This window comes from Tachysurus fulvidraco, chromosome 6 (assembly GCF_022655615.1).
Source record: "Tachysurus fulvidraco isolate hzauxx_2018 chromosome 6, HZAU_PFXX_2.0, whole genome shotgun sequence".
NCBI lineage: Eukaryota > Metazoa > Chordata > Actinopteri > Siluriformes > Bagridae > Tachysurus > Tachysurus fulvidraco.
This window is the reverse complement of record NC_062523.1, coordinates 1518735-1531108: the sequence shown is the minus strand read 5'-3', so window position 1 is coordinate 1531108 and position 12374 is coordinate 1518735. Positions and strand designations below refer to the sequence as shown.

General features: G+C 38.5%; 1 protein-coding gene across 1 annotated transcript in view; it reads right to left on the bottom strand.

Moving 5' to 3' along the window:
- col5a2a (collagen, type V, alpha 2a) overlaps positions 1 to 12374 on the bottom strand; it is a 40190-nt gene that overhangs the window by 15681 nt on the left and 12135 nt on the right. The window contains exons 2-16 of the mRNA XM_027168112.2: positions 5979 to 6221; positions 5674 to 5687; positions 5525 to 5557; positions 5377 to 5409; positions 5015 to 5068; positions 4828 to 4914; positions 4446 to 4526; positions 4101 to 4145; positions 3934 to 3987; positions 1994 to 2047; positions 1813 to 1866; positions 1653 to 1706; positions 517 to 570; positions 288 to 332; positions 103 to 156 (exon numbers count right to left, since the gene is read on the bottom strand). Coding sequence (XP_027023913.2) covers positions 103 to 156; positions 288 to 332; positions 517 to 570; positions 1653 to 1706; positions 1813 to 1866; positions 1994 to 2047; positions 3934 to 3987; positions 4101 to 4145; positions 4446 to 4526; positions 4828 to 4914; positions 5015 to 5068; positions 5377 to 5409; positions 5525 to 5557; positions 5674 to 5687; positions 5979 to 6221 — 959 coding nt within the window. The remainder of the gene's footprint in view (positions 1 to 102; positions 157 to 287; positions 333 to 516; positions 571 to 1652; positions 1707 to 1812; positions 1867 to 1993; positions 2048 to 3933; positions 3988 to 4100; positions 4146 to 4445; positions 4527 to 4827; positions 4915 to 5014; positions 5069 to 5376; positions 5410 to 5524; positions 5558 to 5673; positions 5688 to 5978; positions 6222 to 12374) is intronic.

Sequence of the window (12374 nt, the reverse complement as noted above, 5' to 3'; positions counted from 1 at the left end):
AAAATGAACAGTTAGTACAAGATGCTAATCATGACTAGCCAATAATAATTAGTTTGTTTTTCCATCATTTCTCTCATTGTTTTTTTTTTTTGTTATACTCACAGGTGTACCACTCGGTCCTGGACGTCCCCTCTCTCCTGCCATGCCCCTCGGACCCTGTATTCGAGAAATTAGAGATCTACAATTTTTAATCCGGTAAAGAAATGAAAGTGCCATCCACACTCTGTACCGCTAACTGATTCACTTTATCTGTGGAAAGATTATGTGATAGTTTGAACTCGGTTTACCATGGGGCCCGGAGCACCCATTGGACCCGTTCCGCCAGATTCGCCCTGAGGGACAAACAAATTAAAATGTTAATGGGAGAAAGTTCAGCAAATATTCTGGGTTTCATTAGACCGTAACATAATCAAACATAATCAAGCTGCTTTTTTTTTCTTGGCCAAACTGTTTAAGTGCTAGAGACCAGGAAAGACCAGCAAGAGACTAGAAACAATCCTAGTGAACAAATTATACCTTCGATCCAACTGCTCCCCGTTCTCCCTTTTGACCATCTGGACCTTGGTGTCCCTGTAAAATGAACAAGACAGGTTTATAATAATGATTTTTTAAGCAAACTTTCATAATTTCTTTAACAAAGTTTCATGATCTACATCTATGCTACACATAATGCTTGAATTGTGTCTTCAGATGGAGCTCAGTGAAAACTGTCGTTCATGTTTGAGTGATCTCATTAATAAATATCACAATATTCATTCATCTTCTACCACTTATCCGAACTTCTCACGGGGAGCCTGTGGCGTCATCGGGCATCGAGGCAGGATACACCCTGGATGGAGTGCCAACCCATCACAGGGCACACACACACACACACACTCACACACTACGGACAATTTTCCAGAGATGCCAATCAACCTACCATGCATGTCTTTGGACGGGGGGAGGAAACCGGAGTACCCGGAGGAAACCCCCGAGGCACGGGGGGAACATGCAAACTCCACACACACAAGGTGGAGGCGGGAATCGAACCCCCAACCCTGGAGGTGTGATGCGATCGTGCTAACCACTAAGCCACCGTGACCCCCCCCACCACCACCACCACCACCACCACCACAATATTATTGAGGTTAAATAAAAAAAATAATCGGATTAATAAAAAGATCTTCAAGAACGATTCATCTTTCTTTTAAACATATGGAATGTTCCAAATATTTCATGAGATGAATAAGTGCAGGTAACAGGGTTGAGTAAAATTAATTTTCTTTACGATATGATTTATAATGTTTTTATAATATTGTTGAAAAGAAACTTTCGAACGTAACGGTACGGTCACACATAAAGGTAAAATTCCAAATTTGAATAATTATATTTATATTACAGTTATAATGATATGTAACATGCAAAAGTGAAAATGTTGTATGTCTTGTATGTTTAATTTACAAATATCTGGCGAATGGTACTGTGTTAGCCGACTATACGTGCACTCACCCATGTCATCTAGGATATTACTAATTTAAGTTATAACTAGTAGTAAGTAGATAGTAAGCTCACTTCACAGGAGAAGAAACCAGATGACAGAATGCCTGCTTTGGTTCATAGTAGATTAAAGTAGTGGCTTGAGTGACATGATAACATCCAAACATTATACTCACTCTGTGACCTTTCAGGCCTGGGGGACCTGGTGTCCCAGGAAAACCTCTGGCTCCCTAAACCCAGTGAGATACAAAATCAGATCAGTGTCTGTATGTCATTATAAATATCTCTCCAATAGTAATGTGTAACTGCAGATATGACAGAAGGTTTAAACCATACAGCAGATCCTGGGAATCCAGTCTCTCCTGAACTTCCTGCTGTCCCTGGTTCTCCCTAGATAAGATAAGGGGATTTCATTTATACTGGACATTCTTTACATTCTAATGTTATGCATGAATGAATCGTATAGATCATGGCACATGTACAAGCGTACAAAATCTTATGTAAATGTTCTACTCACATCTTCCCCTGGCTTTCCTGCAGGACCTTCAGGTCCTCTCTGACCAGCAGGACCCTAAAGATGAAGAAGAACCTTTATGAGATCTGTGGAGTCACTGAGACATGTTCAGTACAGTAAACATTTAAACATACATATATGATGATTGCAGAGACTGTGTTAGGGGTTACAGGTTGTCATTATGCCAAACTTTTACTAATGATGTCGCTTTGTAGAAGCCGACATTCTGTTTTCCTATTTAAGCTTAGGCAAAAAATTATCAAGAGTAACTTCTAATAGAGCTTTTCGAGCCACATGAACCAAATTCGGATATGTTGTAGACCCTGGTCCGAAGTTTGTTGCTGTTACTTTTCTAAGCGAACCTGAGTACCGGTACTTCCGGTACCGGGTCTCAAATTGGTCTTTTTTCCCATAGACTCACGTTATAAATTTTGGAGGTTTATAACTTGGCAAGCTTTCGAACTCTCTACACCAAACTCGGCCAGCTGCTTTAGGGTGAGACTCTGAACAAAGGTGTAAATCGGTGTAAATCGGTGTACCAACTGGCCTTTCGGTTGTGCCGCAGCACCGCCCCCAAAATATACAAAATCATAAAACTTTTTACAACATGGACATGTGACATATCAAAACACTCAGCCCAATGTGGGGAACTTCCTCAAGAGTATTCGGATGACGTCACATGCTCGTCTCCACTTGCCTCCAAATGTTTTGGCACCCTAGCTTTCTGTCCACTTGCCTCCAAAAGTAACACTGACCCTTATGTCCACTCGCCTCCAAACGTAACACTGACCCTTATGTCCACTCGCCTCCAAACGTAACACTGACCCTTATGTCCACTCGCCTCCAATAAACACCGGCCTTTGCGAACACTTGCTTTTTCAAAGCCAACATCAAAATTTGTCGTGACAAACTTTACAAATCTAGTTGAAGAGTCGGTGTAGTTTATATAGGACTTGAACTCTGCAATAAGGAGCTTGAGCTGCTTACATTTTTCTGACTAAGACATGCTCTTGTCTGTGATGTGATGCAGGAAAAAGAAGAATCTTAATCATTCTCCGGTTCAATAATTTACAAAACGGTGGACAAAAGATTAATTTTTTTTTTAGAAATGTTGTATAAAATATTGCTATATAAAACCCTTAAATCTTTAACGATAAAATGTTTGTATAACAACTAATTCTGTCTCCTGCTGCATGAAACATTGCTCACTCAAGCATGTTGTATACATTAAAGAGTGTATACAACATGCTTGAGTGAGCAATGTTTCATGCAGCAGGAGACAGAATTAGTTGTTATACAAATGTGTTCGATAGTCTGAAGGAAATTATCCCCAATACCAAATTAGCACTTATTAGTTCGCACTACAGAGGCAAGGATTAATCGATCGGTCTCAAGACAAATTCTATACTCTTGATTATAAAACGATTGCCCCAAGACAACAGAACCGGACTTTCATTTTAAACTGCATCACTCTCACTCGCTGAAGGAACAGAGAAGCCGTAATACTCTAAAGCGATCGTCTTCGATCTTAACCTCAGGGGGTTTGTGTGTCTGCAGGTTTTCATTACAGACAAATAAAATCCACACCTAATAGCTGTTTGAAAACCAAGCTATATTGTGAACGATGTACAAATGAGCTCAGCTCTAGTTTTTCCTCAGATAGAATGGGAACCTGAAACCACAACAAGAGAATCGATGGACCTGATCTATAAACAGTGATTTGTTCTTCCATGATGGAATGGCTGGTTAAATAGTTACCAAGAGTTTACTTACAAAAGCATTTAGTTTCTATTTGTCACATAATTTAAGGCATTTTACATTAAATTATATTATATTGGATCATAGCTTTGTGAATTGACTGGTCTGGTGCTTTACAATTATAGACACTATCTATTAATGTGAGCAGATATAACATACTGATTTGCTGGCTTCCAGGTTCTTACCATTGGGCCTGAATCTCCAGCTTCACCAGGGGCTCCTTGAGGTCCAGGTTGACCCTAAACGATTATACAAGAAGAATTGGATAAGAATTTTAAAAACTTGGTCATTCATTGATACATTGATTTACATTATCAAATAGGTATTTATGTTTTGTCTGCTTCAGACTTACTGGTAGACCGCTGGGACCAGGAGCTCCTCTTGTGCCCGTGTCACCCTAAACATATCGTAAAAAAAAAAAAAACATACCAAATGGCACTCGGCTATTTACTTACACAACGTAGGTTGTGTTTGTTAGCTACTGAGCAAAGCCTGATCTGCTCTAGGAGAATATGTGACTGGTCCTTTGGACAAGATAGCATAAATTATATTTCTGAAGATGCTGCTATTAAGGTCAAAGCAGATCATTTGGAAGAGCTCCCAATATTAACATTCTCATTAATTATCTTTGCTAAGCGGTACTCGGTATTTACTGTAGACAAGGCAAGATTTAAGGGTTGGAATCACTGCTTTATACCCTTTGTCCAAGAATCATGGCATGCTGGCCTGCTGCTTTGTCACCTCCGAATCCTTCTGACATCTGAGAGGACAGCTGACCCTAAATAAAGCAACAAACACGTCACCAAACACGCAAACATACAAAAACTATCGGTAAAACTATCAAAAACTATCGACTAAAATTGTCGGTATTTTGGCCTTTAGTTAATTGAACTAGACTTCTGAAGGGTGGCTTAATTTAAAGCTTTTAGATGTTTTGCCAAAATTCCCCCATCCTTTTCTTTTAACATGTATATTAGCTTTAGGTCTGAAATTACTATTTGTAATAAATAAAAAAAAACAACCCCAAAAAACAAGCAAACATCGGTTGTATTATTTACAGTATATCCTTAAATACTCACTCCAGGAGGATGGCCTGGTGGTCCGGGTTCTCCCGGTTGTCCAGGAATACCAGGCTCTCCATCATATCCAGGTGGACCTCTTGCACCCTACAACAAAGGAATGGTTTTTAAATGATATTATATGTACAATTACGTTTGTCCATATTAATTATGGTCTATCTTAGGAAAATTTACTGCTGTTTCTTACAGGTCTTCCTTTGGGTCCTGAATCTCCCCTGAATCCTGGGGCACCTGGTGGTCCCTGTAAATTAATAAAAGAAATATATATTATTTTTTACCTGTTATGATGTTTTCATTAGTCGACGATGATTTCGGATCATTCATAAATTAACAGATTCATTTGATTGAAAGTAAGAAAATTAATTTGTTTGGGGAAAATAAAATTACTATGTGCTCTACTGCCACCTGGTGTCCTAGAGGACTAAAGAGCAGGTACTGCTAACTCATAGCAAAAGCAGGAGGGTAAGGTATCACACATCATCTGTAATAGTCTCACCGTCTGTGTGATATCAATTAACAATTTTTAAGTGAATCAGGTTCCAAACTTACCATCGGCCCTTGTCGTCCTGGAAGTCCACTTATCTGTAATCATATAATAATATCATTTAATGTGTCATCAAATCCCATCACAACACATCAGCTCGTGCATGCAGTCGATGTGATAGACATAATATAAAGTGATGAAAATAATACGTACGAACGGCACATCCCCAGGTTCGCCTTTCTGACCCTGAAAATTAAAACGATAGAGTTACGTCAGTTAGAGAACATAAACATGACAATGGCTTTGCCCGGTTTGTTGATTGCAAATGATGAATAAGGGAAGGGGGGGGGGGGGGATCTTACCTTATAGATATTGTCTGAAAAGGAAAATATGACATAGAGTACGTCAGTCCTCATTAATGTTAATTATTCAAATCAAATCAGATCATTATAGATAGACCGTGACTTTACACACATTTTTTTCAAGATCATGTGCAGAACAACAATTTTGAATTATTGATGTTTTGATTAACCTCAAAAATCTCTATATTAACTGTAAAAAAATAAATAAATAAATAAAATAACAGACACCTGATAGTATCCAGTCCTCACTGTGATAGATGCATGCTTATTTTATTACTAATTTCAAAATCGAACACAATGCATACTGTTTTGGCCGCCGCGGCCGCCGCCGCCGCCGCCACCGTCACTGTCCGGGTAGGTGGTCTGGCACACTGGGCAGCATTCACCGTCAGGAATGACGACCTTCTCACAGTTGATCACCTCATCACACTGCACATCGTCGCACAGGATGGTGCCACTGTCACAAACGCAGATCCGGCACGGCTCAGGTTTCCACACGTCTCGGTTAGTGTACATCTGCCCATCCTCGAAGCAGCTGAGGTCATCTCCTGCAGAAATGGAATGACCATCTGAGGTCAGCAGATTTTCTTTTGCACTTAAAATGAGTAAAGTTGTTGTTTTTATATTGAAGCCAAACCAAAGTGAGAAAAAGTCATTACTGGAAACAGTTCTTGGGTAAATGCTAATGGGTAGATGTACTAAAATTTTCTCCATAGGCCGTAATTCATAAAAGCATGATCTAAGGAACCTTTTTTTTTTTTTTAAAAAAACTCATAGGGTTTTTAAATAATATTTTATTACTTTTTTTAGATTGTGCATTATATAGAACTCCCAGTCATATATAACGTTATATTATAAATGCTTATTTCTGCTATATTGGAAGGAGAAGCCATTTGTTTCACATAAACATTACAGCACAGTGAAATTCTTTTCTCTGCATATCCGAGCTTGTTAGCCAGATGGTCAGCACTGATATGCCACCCAGGAGCAGAGAGAGTTAAGGGCCTTGCTCAAGGACCCAATTTTGGCAGCTTCGCAGTGCGGGGATTTAAACCCTTAACCTTCTGAACAGTAACCTAGAGCCCTAACCATCAAGCTACCACCGCTTCTGTCAATCTACCACTGCCCCCTGGTGAATATATATAATATAGCTAAAATATGCTACGTTAAATAATACAGATATGTTAAATTATAGTACGCAGTATAAACATCTCAACCAACATAAATAATTAAACAATTAAATCCTAAACTGACCACAGCTACCAGATGAACAGCAGGTGGCATCCATGAGCTTCCTGTTCTACCTTTACTGGTACCTTTACCAAAGAAATGTACATCTCATCTGCACCTACAGGCTTATTGAACAATTGTTTTAAAGGTTCAGCTATTTCAAGGAAAGGCGTAGGATTTGGAAGTACACTTGTATTTTTGGTGACAGGTTTTTTTTTTTTTTTTAATTATGCACATGTATGTATGAAGATAAATATAAGGTCACATACACATTTGGCAAATCCCCAAGCCAATAATATATATATTTATTGACCAAATAGAACTTTTTAAATGCCTTTCATGCCCTTAACACATTCTTGCTCACCGTTCTCTGATAAGAAGTTCGTATCTCTCATATCTCTAGTCAGTCTGGGAACTAGATCAAACAGCCCTATAACTCACATAGCTACAGGTACTTTAGGTTATTAAATCATATTTAAGGCTCCTATATAAATCCCATTGCCCTTTGGGGCAGGAGACAACCAGAGCAGGAGATAGTGTGAGTGAAAATCCAGGAAAGGGCTGTATAAAGTCTTCTTTTGCAGTGAAAGGCTAATTCGCACATGTAAAGGTGGTGGACATTCTTAAAATCCTTCTTGCCCTGAAGGGGGGGTTGGGATGTTGCAAGTATGAGTCATGCCAAGTTCCAGAGGGAGATCTGCTGTATCTGAGAAGGACCATATGGTCCAAAAGAACCTCACAGGAAGGACACGCACAAATACACAGGACTGCTAGGACCTTACGCTACAATTACAGTACATTTCAATCCAACCTGAGTGATTTATAATGTTTTCACATCTGAGTCAGTGGTTCTGTGACTAAATCCTTGTTTTTATTAATGAAAGGTCAGGATTTTTTTTTTCCGAGACCAGATTAAAGACTCATAAATGCAGGTCTATTCTCATTTCCTGTCTTTGTGGAAGAAGGGGGGAGAAAAACTGTCCATAAATAAATGTCCTGAATAAACGTCCAGTTTAAAATGCTCTAACCACGATTCACTACAATTTTACCATTTAAAATGTTTGAATAACAGACACGTCGTACGCTCGGGTTATAATGTACATTAAGGGTAAAAAAAAAGGGTGTTTTTTTGGTTAGAGAAGCATTAGAAATTTATGTGGAGAGAAGTGCATTTCACAAGCCAGTTCTGAAAACCACACCAGTTGGCTTCTGAGAAATTTCCACACCCCCCGAAACTACCCCCTACCCCCTAATTCATTGCAGACCCTGCAGTTTTAACCGACGTGTCTAAAGGCACTGACGGCACTGGGCTCATGACCCTTTCAGCGTTTCTCCTGATGCTGATTTTCCAGCTCTCTGATAATGCCAAGTTAACTGTTGCTTATGCTGAGAATTAGTTCTGTGTCACTTCGGGGCTTGTGTCCAATCTAAACTAATGAGGCATTCGCTCGCATCCTCAAAAATCGACTATGTTGAACTATTTATGTAACTATTAATTTAAAACAGTGATGCTGAGTCACAGTTCTTTGGTAGTGAGCGTTTAAAAAAAAATAACTATGGTCGTGACGGATCGTATTTTGGACGGGCCGAGCCGAAGAGGAGTACACGTCGGATCTGATTTGTATTGATGTTTAAAATCCCACACCCTCACACACTAGCTTCCTGAGATAACACAATCTACTGCTATTCCAACTCCATGCATTTCCACTACAGCATGCAGAGCCTAGGGGGTAAACTATGAAATGTACCCTATCACGCAGTAGCAGAAACCCAAGGGGAATAAAAGTGTTTCTTTATGTGTTTTTCCCATCTAGTATGGGAACGCTCCTGTACCGCGTTTAGGGATTTCTCTTTGGCACCAGTTATTAAAGATTTAGAAAATGATCCTATGGAAACAGTGACTCGTTTAATAGACTTTGCTTTTCCAGCTACAGCTATAGACATGTTTCCGTGACAGATGAAGCGCAGTAAGCCTTGCATTTTTGTTAACATTTTAGCAGATGTTTAACTTCGACTTTAATACGTATCAAAATTCCAAAATTCTAGATTAGATTATTACTTTTTCATTATTTTGACAATTTTCAGTACAGATTGTAAACTTTTATTATCTCATGTACACATCCAATACTTTTATAATACAATTCATTTATTCACAGAATCTTATCTTAGAGAGCAAAGAACATAAATAAAGCTAAGCATTTCTTTGTTTCTATGCTGAACCCCACAGAAGAAAGTTTTCCTGTTAAAGAATATCCAAAATAGAATCCATTTAGCAATCTAGAGACCCTTAACTACCTAAAAATCCTTTGTTGAACATTATACCTTCTAAGAGTGTACACTATTAAGAAGGTGCAAGAACATATGCATCTACGGTGCATCTGGGTACACCAAGGGTTCTGAAACGTTTTGGAGCCAGCTGTAACTCTAACTGTTCGATAAACTCCATTGAACCCCTCAGTAAAAAAAAGTATAAAACAAATCTAAGTACTCAAATATTTCATTCTGAGTCTTTACAGGAGAAATGCACCTTTTCCCCAGAACTTTCCACTGAACACATTACATCCAAGTTGACAGTGAGTCTTTCTGAGTTATTGAGGTTTGCACTGAACCTTTCCGATTCAAGTTATTAGTTAAATGGGTTAACTAAAATTGTAAGAAAATAGAAAATACAAATAAAAAAATGTGGACCCCTTGGTTATGATTGACAGACACCTTTAGCTTGAGATACACTGGCCTGGAAACCATTCTTAGGCTTCTAAAATAAGAGCCAAAGCAATGTAAACATTTATGGTATGGAATTTTCCAAACGTTTCTGGTGAGTGTCACAGAGGGTTGGTTTTAAAGCATCGAGAATGGTTATCTTTTGTCATTGCTCTAATTTGTTAGGGTTAGGATAAGGATTAGGATTAGGGTTTGGAGAAGGGTTAGGATTAGGGTTAGGATAAGGGTTAAAATTAGGGATAGGATAAGGGTTAGGATTAGGGTTAGGGTTAGGATTAGGGTTAGGATAAGGGTTAAAATTAGGGATAGGATAAGGGTTAGGATTAGGATTAGGGTTAGGATAAGGATTAGGATTAGGGTTAGGAGAAGGGTTAGGATTAGGGTTAGGGTTAGGATTAGGGTTAGGATAAGGGTTAAAATTAGGAATAGGATAAGGGTTAGGATTAGGGTTAGGATTAGGATAAGGGTTAAAATTAGGGTTAGGAGAAGGGTTAGGGTTAGGATTAGGGTTAGGATTAGGATAAGGGTTAAAATTAGGGATAGAATAAGGGTTAGGATTAGAGTTAGGGTTAGGATAAGGGTTAAAATTGGGGTTAGGATAAGGGTTAGGGTTAGTTTTTCTTGCTTCTTTATTTTAAGAGTATAGGATGAGAAGTGTCCTACTGTAAGTGTCAAAGAGTCTTAAATTCTTTCAATAAGATTATGATTAGAAACCTTATGGATTATTTGTTTGTATTTCTAAGAAATTCTTTAAAGGTTTTTGGCAGAATATTACAACTGAGTGTTTCTATTTCATAAACAGTTCAAACTATTCAATGAACGCATGAGGAACCCTTAAAGAAATTTCTATCTAAAAATGTTCCCTGTTATCTGCCAACGAAACATTTGAGCTTATGAGCATTGTATGTATAAGATGCTCAGTCATCCACGCTCCCAGCACAGCACCAGCACTTCTGAGTGGTTTTAAAACCTATGATTATACCAAAACCTCCATCTCCTTGGTCAAGTCAAGCTGGTTTCAAGCAGAGGTTAAACCACTGGCTTAAACAATCAGATTGGACAGCTTTGGGGTTTAAGAAGCCTCAAAATGTTCTTCTGGTTTAGACATGGCAATCACTTTGAAGTATGGTATCCAATCCTAAATGAAAATGGACCTGATTAGTATTTTTAGGATAGTAACTAGTCTAGAGGTCTGCCCCAGAACTTGCATCATATTTGCCACAAAGTTCCGAGATACAATCGAGCCCAAATTTCCCAAAAGCCTCACTGCATAAAACATTTTATTTATTTTAACTATTTAACATGAGCTTAACTCTCTATTGCTTTAAGAAAACTAAGACCTTTGACATATAAATTAACTTTTTTAAAATAAATTATTTAGAACTTCCTAAGTAGTAGGTATCTCTGTGGTCAGCATTGTGGACCAAAAATCAAAGCACGGAGAAAAAAATCAATGTGCTGTCGGAAATCAGACTTTATCAATACAAAGGGCTATCGAGCTTACACACAATAATCCCATGTTATAGTCCAATTTACACATCTATGGGTGTAATGTACCATAAAATAGCACAATATACTGTACTTGGCTTGTTAAAATTTCCAGTGTGGTTGCATTTCTATTGATTTTTCATTTCTTAACACCAGCAAGTTCTAGACCTCCAAGACACGTACTACCTCACGTACTACCTCACGTTACAGTGCTGCAGATTGGCTATTATCAGCCAGCATCATTCTAAATGAAATGTAATGCATTCTTTCCATTCAGAGACGATGAATAATTCTGCTTTCTTCTACTCCCACCATTGACTTTGGCCTCACCTGGATTTCACATCACAATTTGCAAGCAACTTTTCTTGTATAACATATTTCGCCTAAAGAAAAATGTACCATATCACATAATGTGTACATACTGTATTGTGTCTCGGTAAACACTGATGTCACTGCGACCGAATTCTGCAAAACAGCATACTGTATAGTGAAGCAAAATCGAGTTTCTTTACGCTTCTCTCACCTAAATAAACATGACTTTTCTAGTCCGTAACACACCCACTGCTTAATACGTTCTAGCTATAAGCAGATAGATATTATATATTCAAGTTAAATGTAGATGGTCCCCATCGCAGTGTGGACACAACAAGATTTCCCTCTTGATTTGCAATTTCCAAAGCTTCCCCCAGCATGACAAGGGTCTCCGTCAAGACAAAAGTTACCCAAGAGTTAGCTGATCGACTGCTTTCCACTGTCCCACCTCCCCACCTTACTCCTCTAGGCTTTACTCTGAGATGAATCGGTCCACGATATACCGTGCCTTGAAGTTTGTGACAAACAAAAGAGGCTTTTACTCTGAAATAACGCACATGTGGTGCCTGTACTCATTAGAGACACAATTTAAGGGCTAAATGGCACACAGAACCGTCTAAAACCTGACAGTTTTGTAGACCATCTGAACCATGAATGGGTAAAATACATGGAAATTTGTGTCTTTGGATCTCAGGTGTGCTGCTGTATACATTCCAAAATAAATGGCTTTGGGTCCAATTTTGTGGTTTAATAAATTGCATTTTGAACAGAACTATGAAAGAAAGTGATGGAAAGTCCCTATTGTAGTATACTGTGGTGATACAGAGCATGGCTTGGAGCTCTATAACCAAACAACCGGTGCCTTTTTTTTCTCAAATAAATTATAGTTATTCAAACACAAAGTCAAGATAACATGTAATCTTTGGTATCATTACAGATTTCCAAATAAA